We start from the raw sequence: 17,249 nt of genomic DNA on the forward strand, positions 1-17,249 counted from the left end.
AAAGGCATGTCTAAAAGCAGAATTATTAGTGGTTAGATAGAAGTGATTCTTTCTAGAGGCACCTTCCCCAATCTTAGCCCCGACTCAGAGGATATGAACAGCAATCTTGCAGTTATCCTTACTCATGGTTACCAATACGCTGTGTCCTTTTAGGAGTCCACACTCTGCTCGCAGCTCATCTCAATGCTATTCTCATGGAGAGCCACAGTGTAGTACAAGATTCCATCCAGTTCACTGTGGATCAAGTCTTGGAGCAGCATCATCTTGCTTCCCAGGTAATACAAATTTCACAACTTCCTCTCTCCTACCTTCTAAGAATAAAGGAATATACATTGCCATAGGGCTTAAGACTTCTTCCCTTAGTGCCCCTTCTGATCCTCTTCTGCTACCTGGGGTAATGATGTAACCCCTCATCTAGGAGCTCAGGCTTTCACTTAGTCTTACCTCCTGTGAGGTGAGTTTGAGCAAACAGGAACAGAAATATAGAAAAATGACTAATACTACATTCTTCCTTACCTTTATGTTGCCTTGTCCTACACATCCTCTGGAGCTGCTGCTTCACTAAGCCTTTCCTTCTTCCTCCATTTTCCTCTTTTTTTGTTTTGTTTTGTTGGTGGTGGGGCCTGAGTTCTGGGCCTGGGCGCTGTTCTTCAGCTCAGGGCTAGCACTCTACCACGTGAGCCACAGTGCCACTTCCAGCGCCACTTCCTTTTCTGCTTATGTGGTGCTGAGGAATTGAACCCAGGGTTTCATGCATGCAAGGTAAGTGCTCTACCACTGAGCCACCTTCCCAGTCCCCCTAATTCTTTATAATACTAAGTTCTCTTCTAGCCAACTTTCTGAGTTCCTCTATCTCATCTTTTTTGGTAACATATTTCTTCATATACTTCCCCTCCTTTCACAGAAATTTTAAAAAATATAACTATTTGTTGTTCATTATCTTACTTTTTTTTCTGAGTTGCTGTGTCAATAAGTCATTGCTGTGGAAGAAGAGATTTTTTTTTTTTGTCAGTCAAGGGGCTTCAACTCAGACTTTCCTGCCTGGTGCAGTCCTTCAGCTTTTTCCCTCAAGGCTAATGCTCTACCACTTGGAGTCACTGCAACCACTGTTTTCTGGTGGTTAAGTAGCGATAAGAGTTTCATGGACTTCTCTTCCCAGACTGGCTTCAAACCAAGATTCTCAGATTTCAGCTTCCTGAGTAGCTAAGATTGTAGCTGGCCAAGAGGGAGCATTTTTAAAAGTTTACTTTAATCCCTAAGGATCATAACAGAAAGATAGCAGTAAGATTTGGTGGGAGGGAAGGACTGTTAATGTCCCACTATGGCTGAAGCCTTTGTCCTCTTGGGGATTCTCTGAGCTGGCAGATCTGTTCCCTAGGCTTATCAGAAACTGCAGGCCTCACTCTCGGTGGCTGTGAATTCCATCATGAGTGTGGTGACTGGAAGCACCAGCAACAGCTTCAGAAAAACATGTCTCCAGGCCTTTCAGGTTAGTAAGATTGGGATGTTTATAAATGCCATGGTTTCAATGCCATGCTCCTACCTGTCTTTTAGAAGCATTACTTTTAGGAACAGTACTTTTAGAAACATTATTTACTTCTACTGGGATCCTACAGAGTATGTGTCTTAAGTATTTTAAGAAGCATTTACTGAATGAATAATAGTATGTATAATATTTTTTAAGTGTGAAAAGTTAAGATTTGTAGTTCCTTTAGGTCACGTAGCTAGTTAAGAAAGAGCTAGGATTAGGTCTGTAATTCCAAATTCTTTGTTGAAGACTGCTCTGCTACTTCATGGTGACAGAATACACTGAAATAACTAAGCATCTATAACTATTGTGATGGTGTAGGATAATAGAAGGAGTTTTGGATTGGGGCAAGGGTTCAAATCTTGACTAATTCACTTGCTGTGTGGACTTGTGCCTGCATGTAATTTTTCTGAGCCTTGTGGACAAATTGGTGGAAAAAATTATAAACACTCATTGGGTGAGGGCAAAATGTATGCGACTATCTAAATGTTTGTATCTCCCCAAGGTTTATATGTTGAAATTGTAACCCTCAAGATAATGATCTTAGGCTCCATCTTCATTAATGAGATTAGGACTCTTGTTTTTTTTTTTTTTTTTTTTTGTGGTTGGGTCATGAGGCAGGAATGCTGGGCCTGGGCACTGTCCCTCAGCTCTTCAGCTCAAGGCTAGCGCTCTACCACTTGAGCCACAGTGCCACTTCCGGCTTTTTCTGCTTATGTGGTGCTGAGGAATCAAACTCAGGGCCTCATGCATGCAAGGCAAGTGCTCTACCACTGAGCCGCCTTCCCAGCCTGAGATTAGTGCTCATAATAAAACTGCCAATTGAATACTTATAGCTCACACCTGTAATCCTAGCTACTCAAAGAGTCTGAGGAACTAGGATGATGGTTCAAAATTAGCCTGAAGAAAAAGTCTTTCAGATTCTACCTCCAATTAACTACCAAAATGCTGGTGAATCTCACCAAAATGGAGGTGAATCTCAAGGGGTAGAGTGAAAAAGTGATGAGTGAAAAAGCTAAGAGAGGATACAAGACCCTGAATTCAAGCCTGGAACCCCCACACAACTACAAACAAACATATATGCACATGTATATACATGCACACATACATGTGAATAAAACATTCAAAAAAAAAAGTGTTTTTTTTTTGGTCCGGTCGTGGTGCCTGAACTCTGGGCCTGGGCGCTGTCCTTCAGCTCTTCAGCTCAAGGCTAGCACTCTACCACTTGAGCCACAGCGCCACTTCCGGGTTTTTTCTTTTTGCTTATGTGGTGCTGAGGAATCGAACCCAGGGCCTCAGGCATGCAAGGCAAGCGCTCTACCACTGAGCCACCTTCCCAGCCCAAAACATTCAAAATTTAAAAAAATAAAAGAGGCCCCATGGGGCCCCTTGCTCCTTCTGCTATGGCAGGATGTAGGGAGAAATAAGCAGTCCACAGACCTGGAGAGGCCTCACCAAAACCAGCTCCGTCAGTCCCTAAGCTCTCATTTCCAGCCTCCCTGTGAGAATTTTTTTATTATTTTTGTTGGTCGTGGGGCTTGAACTTGGGGTCTGGGCCCTGTCCCTCAGCTCTTCAGCTTAATTAAGGCTAGTGCTCTACCACTTGAACCACAGAGCCACTTCTGGTTTTCAGGTGATTTATTGGCGAGTCTCAGACTTTACTGCCTGGGCTGGCTTTGAATCATGATCCTCAGCTCTCAGCCTCCTGAGTAGCTCACCGACAAAAAAAGAAAAAAAAAAAGGAAAAGAAAAGCTGAGATTTAGCTGGGTGCTGGTGGCTCCCATCTGTAATCCTAGCTACTCAGGAGGCTGAGATCTGAGGATCATGGTTCAAAGCCAGCCCAGACAGGAAAGACTCTTATCTCCAATAAACCACCAGCACTCAGAAAAACATGTCTCCAGGCCTTTCAGGTTAGTAAGATTGGGATGTTTATAAATGCCATGGTTTCAATGCCATGCTCCTACCGGTCTTTTAGAAGCATTACTTTTAGGAACAGTACTTTTAGAAACATTATTTGCTTCTACTGGGATTCTACAGAGTATGTGTCTTAAGTATTTTAAGAAGCATTTACTTCTTAAATGGCACTGTGACTCAAGTGGTAGAGTGCTAGCCTTGAGCTGAAGAACACAGGGACAATGCCCAGGCCCAGAGTTCAAGCTCCATGACTCCCTCCCCCCCTCCCCCCCAAGAATTTATAGAACTGAACTTAGATGATGACTATAGAACTTAGGTGATGACTCTGTCCTACTTTTAGGACATATCATATTCTATCTGAAAGTATCCAAGGCTTCCATGTTCCCCTGGGTGCAGACTGTATTGTTCCCCTAAAGGCTTGTCTGAGGAAGAGCTTTCCTGTGAACCTCAGTAGTTCAATGGAGCATCTGCTCTTTTGGAATTTGTCTTACAGAAGAACGTGTTTGTGTGTGTGTGTGTTCTTCGGGCTTGACCTCAGAACCTCTGTGTGTGTGTGTGTGTGTGTGTGTGTGTGTGTGTGTGTGTGTGTGTGTGTGTGTGTGTGTGTGTGTGTGTGTGTGTGTGTGTGTGTGTGTGTGTGTGTGTGTGTGTGTGTGTGTGTGTGTGTGTGTGTGTGTGTGTGTGTGTGTGTTTTCTTCGGGCTTGACCTCAGAACCTGGGCACTGTTCCTGAGCATTTTGCTCAAGGCTAGTGCTCTACCACTTGAACTACAGCTCTACTTCTGGCTTTTTGGTAGTTCACTGGAGAGATAAGTCTCATGGACTTTCCTGCTTAGGCTGGCTTTGTTTTTTTTTGTTTTTGTCAGTCATGGGGGCCTGAACTCTGGGCCTGGACGCTGTCACTCAGCTCTTCAGCTCAAGGCTAGCCCTCTACCACTTGAACCACAGTGCCACTTCTGGCTTTTTCTACTTATGTAGTGCTGAGGAATTGAACCTGGGACCTCATGCATACAAGGCAAGCACTCTACCACTGAGCCACCTTCTCAGCCTCTTACGTTGGCTTTGAATCACAGGCCTCAGATTTTAGCTTCCTCAGTAGGTAGGATGACAGGCATGAACCACTGGCGTCCAGCTAAGAACCATTTCTATAATCCCTTCATGAACAGAAGGATCTCTGGGACATTTATCTACTATAGCAGACATAGGATAGCAAAGACCTTGACTGAAGGATCTTGCTGGGTTAAGAAAAGGGAAGATAAATAGGAGCCATAACTACTTGTATAACATCGAGTATCCAATGAGAGGGATGTCAGTGTCCTGTCTGCCTCAGCCTATCCACATTTAAACTTCCTGTGAGTACCAGGACTCAGCACTGTGTATCTCTGACATATTTTAGGCATCTGACAGCCAGGAGCTTGGAACCAAACTACACAAAATATTTTATGGTATCACCCAGCACCGATTTTTTCGCCACTGCTCATGTGACACGAAGCAGGTAAGTGTAATAATCAGTACTTTATTGGGACTCTTCCATTTTCATATGTGAGAAGGTACAAATGGCTTAGATTGTACAATCTCAGACTAACCTATCAGTAAAGAAGCCTGTAATTTAGAAAAACTATGGGGAAAAGTGTTATACCTAAGTTGAGATATAGTTAGACTAAGGGTGTATTGTGTGTTTGTGCTGGTTCTGGGCTTGAACTGAAGGCCTGGGTGATGTCCCTGAGTTTTTATTTTTTTGCTCAAGACTAACACTCTACCACCTACCTAAGCCATAGCTCCACTTCCAACTTTTTGGAGATAAAAGAGTCCCCTATTTTTGCCTGAGACTTTGACTGTGATCTTCCTTATCTGTGCCTCTTGTGTAGACAGGACTACAGGAATGCAATACTGTGTTCAGCTTGAGATGGGGTCTTGCTAACTTTTTGCCTGGGCTGGCCCTGAACTGTTACCTTCCTTATCTCCACATCCTGAGTAGCTGGGATTACAGGCATGAGATACCATGTCCCTGGTACAAGATATTTTTAAACCTTTATCTTCAACAGTAAAATAGGAATACCTAGAATTACTATTGTGAAGTTTGAAGATAATGTGTATAATCTGCTAAGTGCACAGCTGCTGTTATGGTGATGATATTGTGGTGTTTTTTTTTTTTTTTTTTTTTTTGTCGGTTGTGGGGCTTGAACTCTGGGCCTGGGCCTTGTCTCGCAGTTCTTTAGCCCAAGGATAGTATTCTACCATTTGAGCCACAGTGCCACTTCCGGCTTTTTCTGTTTATGTGGTGCTGAGGAATGGAACCCAGGGCCTCATGCATGCAAGGCAAGCACTCTACCACTGAGCCATCTTCCCAGCCCCTATTGTAGGTTTCTTATGTTTAGTTTTATTGGTTAAAAATATAACTTGCTGGGTGCTGGTGGCTTAAACCGTAATCCTAGCTACTCAGGCTGAGATCTAAGGATTGTGGTTCAAAGCTAGCCCAGATAGAAATGTCTGTGAGACTCTTATCTCTAATTAACCACCAAAAAGCTGGAAGTAGAGCTGTGGCTCAAGTGGTAGAATGCTAGCCTTGAGACGGGGTTAAAACAAAAAGCTCTGGAGCTGGGAGCTGGTGGCTCATGCCTGTAATTCTAGCTACTGAGGAGGCTGAGATCTGAGGATCACAGTTTTAAGCCAGCTGGGAAGGAATGCCAAGGAGACTCTTTTTTTTTTTTTTGACAGTTGTGGGGCCTGCACTCTGGGCACTGTCCCTCAGCTCTTCAGCTCAAGGCTAGTACTCTACCACTGAGCCACAGCACCATTTCTGGCTTTTTTCTGCTTATGTGGTGCTGAGGAATCGAACCCAGGGCCTCATGCTTGCGAGGCAAGCACTCTACCACTGAGCCAACTTCCCAGCCCCCAAGGAGACTCTTATCTCCAAGTAACCCTCAGAAAACTGGAAGTGGAACTCTGAGGCTCAAAGTGGTAGAGTGCTAGCCTGGAGCAAAAGTGCTCACAGACAGTGCCCAGGCCCTAAGTTCTAGCCCCATGACTGAACGCCCCCCCCCCAAAAAAAAACCCTCCCTGAATTCAAGCCCTCATGACCAGCACACACACATCCACACACACACAAATGTACACATAAATACCTTTATCTGTCCACCTTTCTGGGTACAGGAAAGCTCCCTGGTGATCTAGTAGTTAGAATCCAGTGCTCCCTCTTGATACTGGAGATCTAAGTTGTGGGTCTTTACCCTTTATGAGGTAAACAGCAAAGAATTTCAGCCTGTCTTGTAGTCCTCTGAGACAAGAGAAGGGAGATCATAGCAACTAAACTCTGTCAATCTTCAGTTTCCAGGTGTAGCTAGTAATACTAGTCCAATTAAAGCCTCCCTTCTGTTCCCTCTACTCTCATTGGTGAGGCTGACTTTAGGACTCAAATATAAGTTGAGTAAATGAAGGAGATCATAGGTGAAATTACTATTATTGCTTTTGGCTAAGATGGGATAACAAGAGTGGCTTTGCCCTCCCACCAGAAATTTTAAAAAATCAGATATAATACCTGAAAAAAATGGCTCTCAAGACATTGGACAGCCGCTAGATATGGTTGTTCATTTCCTGTAATCTCAGCTACTTGAGAGACCAAAGCAAAAAACTGAAAGTTCTTAGGTGAGATAGATACTTTAGTGAGACCCTATCTCAAAATAAGAGGGGTTGAGTGCTTGCCTAGTATGCAGAAGGCTCTGAGTACAATCCCTAGTACTACAGGAAGAAAGGAAAGAAAAAAAGAAAGAGAAAGAAAGGAAGATTCTATTAGAAAAATAGCTAGCCAGCGCTGATGCTCATGCCTATAATCCTAGCTACACAGGAAGCTGAGATCTGAGGATGGCGATTCAGAGCCAGCCCAGGCAGGATATTCCAATGAACCCTGAAAAACTGGAAGTGGCTCTGTGGTAGAGTGCTAGTCTTGAGGTAAAGAGCTGAGGGACAGTACCAGGCCAAGTTATAGTGAATGATTTTAGAGGGCAGCAGGAAACAGATGAAGGATATGTTCGTGGATGTATGAATGAACATGTTATCAGAACTTACTGTGTATGTATATATATGTGCATGTATTCAGTTTAATATATATAATCTTACTAAAGTTTTTTTTTAAATTATACACTGTTTCTGAGAATAAGACCTTTAGGAAGTCCTCCACATCTCCCCCCTCCTTCTTTTGCTTGACTAATTGGATAGGGAAGTTTGGTGTCCAGGCACCCAAATAACTACACCTATGAAGTTGGCTGGTCTTTTCTGGAAAGGCCTGAGGCAACAGTGATGTAAATGCTCCCAGCACACTTTTGTCATGGCAGTAGGCACCTTCTAGGAGCCCTTGGCTACTTTTCCTCCCAGCTGACCCTCTGTGAATAATCCCACTGATTTCCTGCTAATTTGGGGGGGCTGCTGTCTGTCCACATCTTTTTTTTTCTTTTTGGTCAGTCGTGGGCCTGAACTCTGGGCCTGGGCATTGTCTCTCAGCTCTTCAGCTCAAAGCTAGCGCTCTACCTCTTGAGCCACAGCACCACTTTTGGCTTTTTCTGCTTATGTGATGCTGAGGAATGGAACCCAGGGCCTCATGCATTCAAGGCAAGTGCTCTACCACTGAGCCACCTCCCAGCCTGTCCATATCTCAAAATAATATCTATCCATGTAACTAGTTTTCCAGGATGATATAAGATAGTATCTTAAACATAATGGCTTAAAAACAATAGAATTTACTCTTGAATGAGACCAGAGGTCCAAAATCAAGCTATGAACAGGGCTGCATTTCCTCTAGAGGCTCTAGAGGAAGAATGCTTCCTGCCTCTTCCCGCTTCAGGTGGGAGGTGATCTTGTCTGTGGCTTGTATAACTCATCCCTACTTCATCTCCACTGAGCCTTCCTCATCAAGTCTCTCTCTGCCTTGCTTTCATAAGGATATCTCTAAACCCAGCATGAAAGACGATCCACATCTAAACCCAAATCCTATCTACAAAGACCCTTTCCCAAATAAGCTCACATTCCCAGGTCCTAGGGATTAGCACTTGGACAGTTCAATTCACTCCAAGCATCCACATCTACAGCCATGCACATCTTCTGGGTAAGGCATGTGTCACCTCACAGAACTGGGCATATGGGCAGGGGAGAGTAAGGTCCAGGAGGGTTTTAGTGAATCCCTTTTGCTTACAATTCTGATAATCCAGTGAGCTCTGCAAAAGAAATGATCTGACCTCTTTTCTTTATTCTTTGTGAAGGCTTATACCCTCAGGCCATTCATAACCCAATTAACTTGACAGATAGCTAGTGAACTCAAGGTCTTACTGATAGTCATAGGTTTGACATGGGGGGAGGGGGAGAAGGAACATTTCCTGAATCCCTAAATTGTATCAAAATTTCCACTTTGATCTCCACAAATAGGAGTTTGGATAGTGTTTTCCCATTTTACAGATAAAGAAACTGGTTACAAAATTTTGTAGTTTGCCTGAGCACATAGATAATAAATGGAAAGGCTGATCTGTACTGAGATCTCTGGCCTCCAAAGCCAAATAACATCATGATTATAGAAGACTGGAGAAGAAGAGCAACTAGGCATCTGGTAGACCCTGTCCTTCACTCAGTCATCACTATTGCTGCTTCCTGGTAATCATCACAAAGTGATCATGGTTAGCAGCACAAGAGTGCCACCCAGTGGCTCCAGCTGCACACTACAAGATCAAGGTTAAGTTAAATCTCTTGTCCCCCAGATTTTGTATCTAGAGAAAAAGTAGAATCACTCTCTTGAGTAATATAGAACAAAACCATCGATAGTCATTAGTTTATGAAGAAATGAAATAAATAGGGTATGGATTTAATAGTGTTGTATATTCATGGCATGGTTGTACAGCAGTGGGAATCTTGAGTGTTAGAACAGAGACAATAGGTCTGGAAGGAGTGAGGACCCTGAATAAAAAGGAGATAGCAAGGAGATAGTTTTCTAAGGAAAGCATTGTTACCTAGGAGGTGCAGACTAGAGCTAAATCGGAGGCCAGGCTGCCTCTTCTGGGGGCCCCAATAATAAAGGAGGGACGTGCACTGCCGTCAGTGCTCAGAGCCCTACACCTCACGTGCACAGTCTTTTCTAAGGACAACTTCAAAAAGGAGACAATATATGCTAGAAAATCTTTTTATGACATACTTCTTAAATGATAAGATTTACCATTTTAAAGTGTGCAACTCAGGGTTCTTAAGGATATTCACTGTTGTACAGCCATTACCAAATTCCAGAACATCTCCATTGTACTGACAAGAACCCTGTGGCTGTGAGGTTGCAATTAGTCCCAGCTTCTTTCTCCCTCTAAGACCTGGAAACCACTAATGTACACTCCATCATTCTATGGGTTTGTTTCTTGTTCATGCTTCATAGAAATGCAGAGAATTTCACAAAAATTCATAGAAATTATAAAACGTGGTTCTTTCATTTAATATGTTCCCAAGACTCTATTCATTTGGAGCATGAGTATTTCATTTATCCAATTATATGGATAGATCACGTTTTGTTTATTCATCAACTGATGAACACTTCAATCTTCTCTTTTTTTGCTTATGAAAATTATGTGGACATAAGTTTAATTCTCTTGATTATATATCTAAGAGTAGAATTTCGGGATCTCATTGAAACACTGTTGTGTGGTTTTGCACATACGAAGCACTTTCTCTCAAGACAGGGTCTCATTTGTGTAGCCTTGGATGGTAGTCCTCGAGGAAGAAAAAAAAAGCTCAGAGACAGCACCCAGGCCCTGAGTTCAAGCCCTAGGACTGGCACACACACGCGCGCGCACACACACACACACACAAATCTCCTGCTTCAACAGTTCAAGTGCTAGGACCACAGGAACGCCCATTTGCCCATTGAGGAACTTCCAAATGTTAATATGAGTGCATCATTTTATATTCCTGCCCAATTTCTTCACATACATATCAATGTCATTTTTTCACTTTATTGTTGCTATTGCAACCCTAGTGGTGTCTCATAGTGGCTTCAATTTGCATTTCCTACTGAATAAGATGTTGGAGTATTCTTCATATGTGTATTGGCAAGTTAGATGTTTTTAGAGAAATGTCTATTCAGATCCTCTGTCCAAGTTGGGTGCCAAGTTCACGCCTATCATCCTAGCTACTCAGGAGGCTGAGATTTAAGATATGCCAGCTCAGGAAGGCAAAGTCCATGAAGACTTTTTTTTTTTTTTTTTTTTGCCAGTCCTGGGGCTTGAACTCAGGGCCTGGACACTGTCCCTAAGCTTGGGCTCAAGGCTAGTGCTCTACCACTTAAGCCATAGCACCACTTTGGCTTTTTCTGTGTCTGTGGTACTGAGGAATCGAACCCAGAGCTTCATGTATGCTAGGCAAGCACTCTACCACTAAGCCACATTCTCAGCCATGAAGACTCTTATCTTGAGATAACCATCAAAAAGTTGGAAATAAAGCTGTAGCTCAGATGGTAGAATGGTAGCCTTGAGCAAAAAAGCTCAGTAACAGCACCCAGGCCCTAAGTGTAAGCCCTAGCACTGGCGTGCACATGCCCATGTATACACATCCTTTGTCCATTTTAAAATTTCTTTTTTTTTTTTTTTTTGGTCGGTTGTGGGGCCTGGGCACTGTCCCTCAGCTCTTCAGCTCAAGGCTAGTGCTCTACCACTTGAGCCACAGTGCTACTTCTGGCTTTTCTGCTTATGTGGTGCTGAGGAATTGAACCCACGGCGTCATCTATGCAAGGCAAGCGCTCTACCACTGAGCCACCTTCCCAGCCCCCCTACCTCCCTTTTATGACTGGTGGGTTTTGAGACAGGGTTTCCCTTCCTGCCCAGGAACATACCTTGTCTTCAGTCCTATTTTAGGCTTTCCTTTATAGCTGGGATACTGGGTGCATACCACCATGCCTAGCTTCTCTCTGTTGAGATGGAGTCTCATTAACTTCTCTGCCCAGGCTGGCCTGCAGCTATAATCCAGCTAATTCTAGCCTCCCACACAGCTGAGAAGTGCACACCACTGTACGCACTTGCTAACTTTTCCCCCAGCCTAGCTTCTAATCACAGTTCTCCCAATGTGTGCCTCCCAAGAACTTGGAATCACAAGTGTGAGACATCACCCTCAGCAGGGTTGAGTTCTTGACTCTGAATTTAAAAATCCCTTATCAGCCAGGCACTGGTGGTTCACACCTGTAATCCTAGCTACTCAGGAGGCTGAGATCTGAGGATCATGGCTCAAAGCCAGCCTGAGCAGCAAAGTCTGTGAGACTGTCATCTCCAATTAACTGGAAGTGGAGCTGGGCTCAAAGTGGTAGAGCACTAGCCTTGAACCAACATGCTCAAGAGATAGTGGTCAGGCTCTGAGTTTGAGTCCCACAATTAACCAAAAAGAAAAAAAAAAGGTCCTGAGCAAATATGATTTATAAATACTTATTCTTCTGAGTTTACCTTTCAGTGACACTACCAAACGCATCCATACTTGTTTCACTAAAACTCATTCAGGCTTTGCAAAACTCACTTGGGACTTGTAATTTTTTAAGCACTTGACCCCAGAAGAAAAGGATCCAGCCCAGAGCACAGCGGACACACCTGAGAGCAGCAACACAAGGCTACCTGCGGGTAAGGCTCTGGCTTTCCACATAAGCCTTGGATGAAAACCAAGTTTTCAGATTATTCCATTGTGACACCTTCTAGATTCCTCTTCTCATTCTGTGGCCCACATTCAGCTGACACCACGCCCATCATTTCCACCTGGGAACATTTTGATAGCTGGTGCTCTCTTCCCCACTGCTTCCACTTCTCCTAAGTTCTTGAGGGTTTCCTCTTTCTAGTTAGAGATAAGCAACTTTTAAAAGAATGACCTTTCTAAAATACAAAAGTCAATTCTGCCTCATACATATGTATACATATGTATAAAAATCTATTTTTCAAGCTGGGCGCTGGTGGCTCACACCTGTAATCCTAGCTACTCAGGAGGCTGAGATCTGAGGATTGCAGTTCAAAGCCAGCTTGGGCAGGAAAATCCGTGAGACTCATCTCCAATAAACCATCAGAAAACCGGAAGTGGTGCTGTGGCTCAAGTAGTAGAACCCCTAGCTTTGAGCTGAAGAGCTGAGGGACAGCGCCCAGGCCTGACACACACACACACACACACACACACACACACACACACACACACACACACACACACGCCTGACACACACACACACACACACACACACACACACACACACACACACACACACACACACACACACACACACACACACACACACACACACACACACACACACACACACACAGCTTTCCCTGGTTCCTACTAATTCAATTTCAGCTCCTAGGGCCCCCCCCCCAACCTTGCATCTTCTGTAAGATGTTTTTTTGCCTTGATATAGCTCATTTGCATGTCTTTCTGCATGGAATTCATTTTCCTTTCCTCTCCCTCTTTTTTTTTTTTTTTTTGGTCCAGTCGTGGGGCCTGAACTCTGGGCCTGGGCGCTGTCCCTCAGCTCTTCAGCTCAAGGCTAGCGCTCTACCACTTGAGCCACAGCACCACTTCCGGCTTTTTTCTTTTTGCTTACGTGGTGCTGAGGAATCGAACCCAGGGCCTCGTGCATGCAAGGCACTCTACCACTGAGCCACCTTCCCAGCCCCTCCTCTCTCTTTTTTCCTCTCTTCCCCCTCTCTGACTGGCTTCTTTTCAACCTTCCAAACCCAGCTCAGGGAGGTGCCTCCTCTTGGCTAATTGCGTCCTTCCCTGTTCTACCCCTGGCCTTAGCATCCCCTCCCAGCACCTGTGATTCTACATTACCAGAACCTGCTCCAGAATGTTACTAACCACAGGCAAAGGGGCTTTAAATTTGAACACATGTGTCACTTAAGAACAGGAGCTGCCTGTGGGCACTGCCCTATGCCGGGGAGAGCTTTCTGGGGAACCAGGTCTTGTCTGGGAGGGGGGTAGCTTGAACAGCACTTAGCATGGGCAATTTGTGTGTGCAAATCACTGAAAGGGCCTGAGCCCCATTGCCCAACAGAGACCCAGCTCACGCTCCTAGTCCTGGCTACTGAGGAGGCTGAGATCTGGGCAGACAAGTCCCAGAGACTCTTACTTCTAACAAGCCAGCAAAAAGCCGTTAGTGAAGGCGTGGCCCGAGTGGTAGAGCCTTGAGCAGAAAAGGCTGGTGAGAGCCTGAGACCCTGAGTTCAAGCCCAGGACCATCACCAAGAAAAAAAGAAAAGGGCCCAGCTTGGGGCGGGGGTGGTGTGAGGAGGCCTGCTCCTTCAGAACCGAGCTCCAGCGGACCCACGCTGCCGGCTTCCCCCGGGCGAGACCTGACCAACGGGAGGAGCCAAGGGAGGGCCTGGCAGCTCCGGCCCCAGGGGCTCCGTAGCAGGCGAAACCACCTGTTTCCTCCTACAGACACCAAGAGGCTCAAGAGGGGCAGCGTCCCCCGGGGCGCGCACTCGGGCGCCCCGCGCGCCGCCAGGGCCCCGGGCCCGCCACCAGACGCCCGGCGCCGCCCGGCGCCGCCCGCGGCCGCCCCCGCCCCGGGCGGCGGAGCGGAGGCCCGCGGCGGCGCGCCGGCGGCGGGCGCGGAGAGTCCCGGGAGCGGCCTGGAGGTAACGGGCGGGGCCGGGCGGACGTGCGGGGGGCCGGCCGCGCCGAGCGGTCCTCACCCCGGGCTCCTTTGCTCCCCCAGGACGCGCTGTGGCGGCAGGAGGTCTCCAATCTGTCCGAGTGGCTGAGTCCCCGCCCTCCGCTCTGAGCGCGGCGCCCCCGGGGCTGCGGGGCCCGAAACGGCCGCGGGCCGCCGCCTGTTTCCCTGGTTCAATAAAACTGCTCAACGCGCGCCGCCGTCTGCTACAGTGCGGGGCGGGGCTCGAGGCCGCGGGGGCGGGGCGGGGCGGGGCCACGGCTCGCGCCGCCGCCTGACGTCATCCGCGCTTCCGCGGCGCAGCGTCACTGGTGCGCGCCGCGAGTCCGGGCGCGATGGCGGCGCTGGGCGGGGATGGGCTGCGCCTACTATCGGTGTCGCGGCCGGAACGGCCGCCCGAGTCCGCCGCGCTGGGCGGTCCGGGTCCCGGGCTGTGTTGCTGGGTCTCCGTGTTCTCCTGCCTCAGCCTCGCCTGCTCCTACGTGGGCAGCCTCTACGTTTGGAAGAGCGAGCTGCCCAGGTGCGGGGGCTGCGCGCGCGGCCTGATCCCGCGCCCTCGCGAAGCGAGGCTGCGGGCAGAGCTTGGGTGAGCTGGGGGCGGGGCCGTGCGACAGGTGGCGGCTGCGATCCCCTGGACTCACTACACCTCTTCATAGGGACCACCCCGCCGTCATTAAGCGGCGCTTCACCAGTGTCCTGGTGGTCTCCAGTCTCTCACCCCTCTGCGTGCTGCTCTGGAGGGAACTCACCGGCATCCAGGTGCGAAGGAGGTGGGGCAGAGCCACGGGGGAGGGAACTCGGGGGGATCTTTGTCAGGAAGAAGCAACACTGATGCCCCCTTTCCTGTGGCTCAGCCAGGCACATCCCTGCTCACCCTGATGGGCTTCAGGCTGGAGGGCATTTTTCCAGCAGCTCTGCTGCCCCTGCTACTAACCATGGTGAGTTCTGCTTTCTTTCCTACTCTTACCATGAGCGTGATGCATCCTTCGTGGTCATTTCTTACATCCAGCTTTTTGGCTGATAAGAGACAGGAATTGTGATCCTGCCCCTTCCCCCCTGCCGCCACCGCTTGCCAGTCCCGTACACAAGAATAGGAAATCCTGGGATTAAACCTGAAGTCATGAGGATGATCAAGGACCAAAGTCTTAATAAGGTCAATCGACTATGATGAAAGTCTTTCCTTTGGCATCTGCTGTTTTCCTCCTCCTAGATCCTTTTCCTGGGTCCACTGATGCAGCTTTCTATGGATTGTCCGTGTGATCTGACGGATGGATTGAAGGTTGTCCTGAGTGAGTCTTCAAGGTTGAGTGAAATGTAGGCACAGATACTCCAGAATAATGGGGAGGAGTCAGTGGGCTCAAGGTGTGATCAGGACCGATATCTGGGTTTCTCTATCAGATGGAATTGTGTTACCAGGCGGCCTCTTAAGAGTTATTCAATGAAGCCCCGAGACCTCTTCAATACTTAGCACAGGCCAGAGAGCTTCATTCCCTGCTTCCCCAGCCTTTGGCTTTCCCGGAACAGACTGGTCTTATTGAATGTTGATGTCCCAGAGATTACCACCAGGCTATCCTGCTTCCTTTTTGATCCACTCAAGATGGTCTTCTACCCTGGTCCTATAAATAATCTGTTCCCTTCCCCACTCTCCTTTTCAAGAGTATTACTGCCAAACCTGTATTTGGCCTGGGAAAACTTGTGGGAGAGGGGTTTCTGGGGTCTCATTGTTGAGTAGCCAGTCCCTCACTGTCCTGAATCTGCTCCCTTAGCTCCTCGCTCCTGGGCTCGCTGCCTCACAGACATGCGATGGCTTCGAAACCAAGTGATTGCACCCTTGACAGAGGAGCTAGTGTTCCGGGCCTGTATGCTGCCCATGTTAGCACCATGCACAGGCCTGGGCCCTGCTGTATTCACCTGCCCGCTCTTCTTTGGAGTCGGTGAGTCTAACATGGTTCTGCTCACATGTGTCCAGCATGAGGGCTGAAAATTGGTCTTAAGATGGGGGTGGTCCTAGAGGGATATGATGTGACTCTCACCTTCCTCCCAGCCCATTTTCACCACATTATTGAGCAGCTGCGTTTCCGCCAGAGCAGTGTGGGAAGCATTTTCCTGTCTGCAGGTGAGTCTTGGAGAGCTTGCCAGGGGCAGTCCTGGGCTGGAGTGCGTGTGGGTGCCCCTTGCAGCCACTGCGGAGGACTCAAAATAGAGGATTGAGAATTGGAGGGGCTACTAGCCATGGGAGTTGGGGTGCAGAGGGCAGCTGTAGGTAGGGCAGACAGCCACTGCCCTATGGGAAAGGATGGCTTCTGGGTGTGCAGTGCTGGGGTAGGGTGCGTGTGCAGGTGTGGTCACTCGTGGCCTCCCCGTCTCCAGCGTTCCAGTTCTCCTACACAGCCGTCTTCGGTGCCTACACTGCTTTCCTCTTCATCAGAACAGGTTGGTCTTCAGTCTCTCCTGGGTCGTCAGGGGCTCAGGAATGGGTGGGAGAGTGGGAATGCTGTTTGCTCTAAGAGTGACAATCCTGGTTTTTTTTCCCTACCACAACCTGAGTCAAGCCGAACCATGACCCTAAGTTTGGAGAGGTCTGAGAGGTGGAAGGAAGCAGAGACCACAGATGTGTGGGTGGATGGGTGGGTATGGGTGGTATGTTGCTGAGCTCCTATTTGGAGGTCCTGAGGGTCTCCAGCCCTGGAAAAGCCAGAGGGGGTGTTGGGGTTTCTCCATGAACGCGCTCTCCTCTCCTCAGGACATCTGATTGGGCCAGTCCTCTGTCACTCCTTCTGCAATTACATGGGCTTCCCTGCTGTGTGTGCAGCGCTGGAGCATCCACAGAGGCGGCCCCTGCTGGCGGGCTATGCCCTGGGCGTGGGACTCTTTCTGCTTCTGCTCCAACCCCTCACGGACCCCAAGCTCTATGGCAGCCTTCCCCTTTGTGTGCTTTTGGAGCGGGCAGGGGCCTCAGAGGCTCTTCTATGCTCCTGACCTTCACTCCTGCGTACACTCCAGTGAACTCTCTCAGACTCTCCAGCCCCTCCCCATCAAGGGGGTACCATGGGCGGAGCTGGCTGAGGTCCCCGAGATCTCAGGAATTTTTGTAGGGGATTGAAGCCAGAGCTAGTGGAATTCCAGGGACCATGAGGAAGGAGCAAATCG

General features: G+C 47.8%; 2 protein-coding genes across 5 annotated transcripts in view; both read left to right on the forward strand.

The window, feature by feature from the left end:
* The window catches only part of LOC138824196 (type 2 DNA topoisomerase 6 subunit B-like), a 57,068-nt gene extending 42,858 nt beyond the window's left edge, over window positions 1-14,210 (forward strand). Inside the window, exons 11-16 of the mRNA XM_070017852.1 lie at window positions 154-275; window positions 1,379-1,489; window positions 4,839-4,937; window positions 11,985-12,063; window positions 13,865-14,064; window positions 14,145-14,210. Of these exons, the coding sequence (XP_069873953.1) occupies window positions 154-275; window positions 1,379-1,489; window positions 4,839-4,937; window positions 11,985-12,063; window positions 13,865-14,064; window positions 14,145-14,210 (677 nt within the window). The remainder of the gene's footprint in view (window positions 1-153; window positions 276-1,378; window positions 1,490-4,838; window positions 4,938-11,984; window positions 12,064-13,864; window positions 14,065-14,144) is intronic.
* Window positions 14,211-14,431: 221 nt separating this feature from the next.
* LOC138824220 (CAAX prenyl protease 2) lies at window positions 14,432-17,167 on the forward strand. 4 transcript variants are annotated; one of them, XM_070017888.1, is made up of 8 exons: window positions 14,432-14,619; window positions 14,756-14,858; window positions 14,954-15,037; window positions 15,310-15,388; window positions 15,866-16,033; window positions 16,144-16,215; window positions 16,470-16,532; window positions 16,843-17,167. In XM_070017888.1, exons 1-8 carry the CDS (start codon window positions 14,435-14,437, stop codon window positions 17,076-17,078), a joined length of 990 nt encoding a protein of 329 aa, XP_069873989.1. In that variant the 5' UTR covers window positions 14,432-14,434; the 3' UTR covers window positions 17,079-17,167. The 4 variants fall into 4 exon arrangements, with proteins under 4 accessions (XP_069873989.1, XP_069873990.1, XP_069873991.1 ...); XM_070017889.1 differs by lacking the exon at window positions 16,470-16,532; XM_070017890.1 differs by lacking the exon at window positions 14,954-15,037.
* The last annotated feature ends 82 nt before the right edge of the window (window positions 17,168-17,249 follow it).

Source organism: Dipodomys merriami, unplaced genomic scaffold, assembly GCF_024711535.1.
Source record: "Dipodomys merriami isolate MVZ:Mamm:240054 unplaced genomic scaffold, mDipMer1.0.p SCAF_128, whole genome shotgun sequence".
Lineage (NCBI taxonomy): Eukaryota > Metazoa > Chordata > Mammalia > Rodentia > Heteromyidae > Dipodomys > Dipodomys merriami.

Bases quoted from the DNA above. Each gene is read 5' to 3' on its own strand.
- LOC138824220 (XM_070017888.1), top strand. From the start codon at position 14,435: ATGGCGGCGCTGGGCGGGGATGGGCTGCGCCTACTATCGGTGTCGCGG. The intron at 14,620-14,755 runs GTGCGGGGGCTG...ACCTCTTCATAG, and splicing joins TGGAAGAGCGAGCTGCCCAG to GGACCACCCCGCCGTCATTA. The intron at 16,533-16,842 runs GTTGGTCTTCAG...TCCTCTCCTCAG, and splicing joins TTTCCTCTTCATCAGAACAG to GACATCTGATTGGGCCAGTC.